The 1,390-nt window shown below is 45.5% G+C and overlaps 1 protein-coding gene across 1 annotated transcript; it reads left to right on the forward strand.

The window, feature by feature from the left end:
• LOC115505282 (putative olfactory receptor 7A2) lies at nucleotides 1–942 on the forward strand. Its single transcript, XM_030302800.1, has one exon. It carries the CDS (start codon nucleotides 10–12, stop codon nucleotides 940–942), a length of 933 nt encoding a protein of 310 aa, XP_030158660.1. The 5' UTR covers nucleotides 1–9.
• The last annotated feature ends 448 nt before the right edge of the window (nucleotides 943–1,390 follow it).

Genomic DNA, 1,390 nt, shown 5'->3' on the forward strand with positions numbered 1-1,390 from the left:
CTCCACCACATGGACCCAGGAAATGATACAGTAACTTCACAATTTCTTCTTATGGGATTTTCAGAAGACCCAGAACTGCAGCCCCTCATATTTGGGCTTTTCCTCTCCATGTACCTGATCACTGTGTTTGGGAACCTGCTCATCATCCTGGCTGTCAGCTCTGACTCCTGCCTCCACACCCCCATGTACTTCTTCCTGGCCAACCTGTCCTTTGTAGACATTTGCTTCACCTCCACCACCATCCCAAAGATGCTGGTGAACATCCGGACTCAGAGCAAAGTCATAACCTATGCAGGCTGTATCACACAGATTTATTTTCTCATACTCTTTGGTGTGTTGGACATCTTCCTCCTGAGTGTGATGGCCTATGACAGGTTTGTGGCCATCTGCCACCCCCTCCACTACACGATCATCATGAACCCCCAGCTTTGTGGGCTGTTGGTTCTGGTGTCCTGGATCATGTGTGTCCTGAATTCCCTGTTACAGAGTTTAATGATGTTGCGGCTGTCGTTCTGTACACAGGTAGAAATTCCCCACTTTTTCTGTGAACTCAATGAGATGCTCCAGCTTGCCTGTTCTGACACCTTTCTTAATAATGTGGTGATGTATCTTGCAGCTGTCCTGCTGGGTGGTGGTCCTTTTGCTGGGATCCTTTACTCTTATTCCAAGATAGTTTCCTCTATACGTGGGATTGCATCAGCTAAGGGCAAGTTCAAAACGTTTTCCACCTGTGCATCTCACCTGTCAGTCGTGTGTTTATTTTACTGTACGATGCTTGGCGTGTACCTTAGCTCTGCTGCTACCCAGAGCTCCCACTCAAGTGCCACAGCCTCAGTGATGTACACGGTGGTCACGCCCATGCTGAACCCCTTCATCTACAGCCTGAGGAACAGAGACATAAAGAGTGCTCTGAAAAGAATTGTTGGGGTTCAAGTGATGTAATGGCCAACTGAACCGTCTTGGGGTTGGAGACGTGTCCATGATTGCAGGGCAGAGCCTCAGAACCAAGAACTGCTCTTCCTTGAATAGACTTTGGCAGGAGAATCTGCTCCTTCTGTTTTTCTCCTGGAATTTCCTCTTGTTTGCTTTCAACTTCTCTATACATTTAAGGAACTCACTTTATCAAGCTTCTGCTCTGTCTGACATAGTTTCCCCTTTGTCCATTTTCATATGTCCCCAATGTTTTCCCCAGCCTTAGAACATAAATGCCTGGAAATTTCTGTATCTAATGGGACAAGTTGGATTTCTTAAAAATAATTTCTTTTCAAATGACTTACCCCACGAGAAGTATATCTCCCCTAGATTTTCCAAGAACATAATCACGAGTTATAGTCTTCATATGAAAAAAAGCTACACTTGGCCCCTAAGCCCTCTCCATAATTTTATCGTA

This window comes from Lynx canadensis, chromosome A2 (genome assembly GCF_007474595.2).
Source record: "Lynx canadensis isolate LIC74 chromosome A2, mLynCan4.pri.v2, whole genome shotgun sequence".
Lineage (NCBI taxonomy): Eukaryota > Metazoa > Chordata > Mammalia > Carnivora > Felidae > Lynx > Lynx canadensis.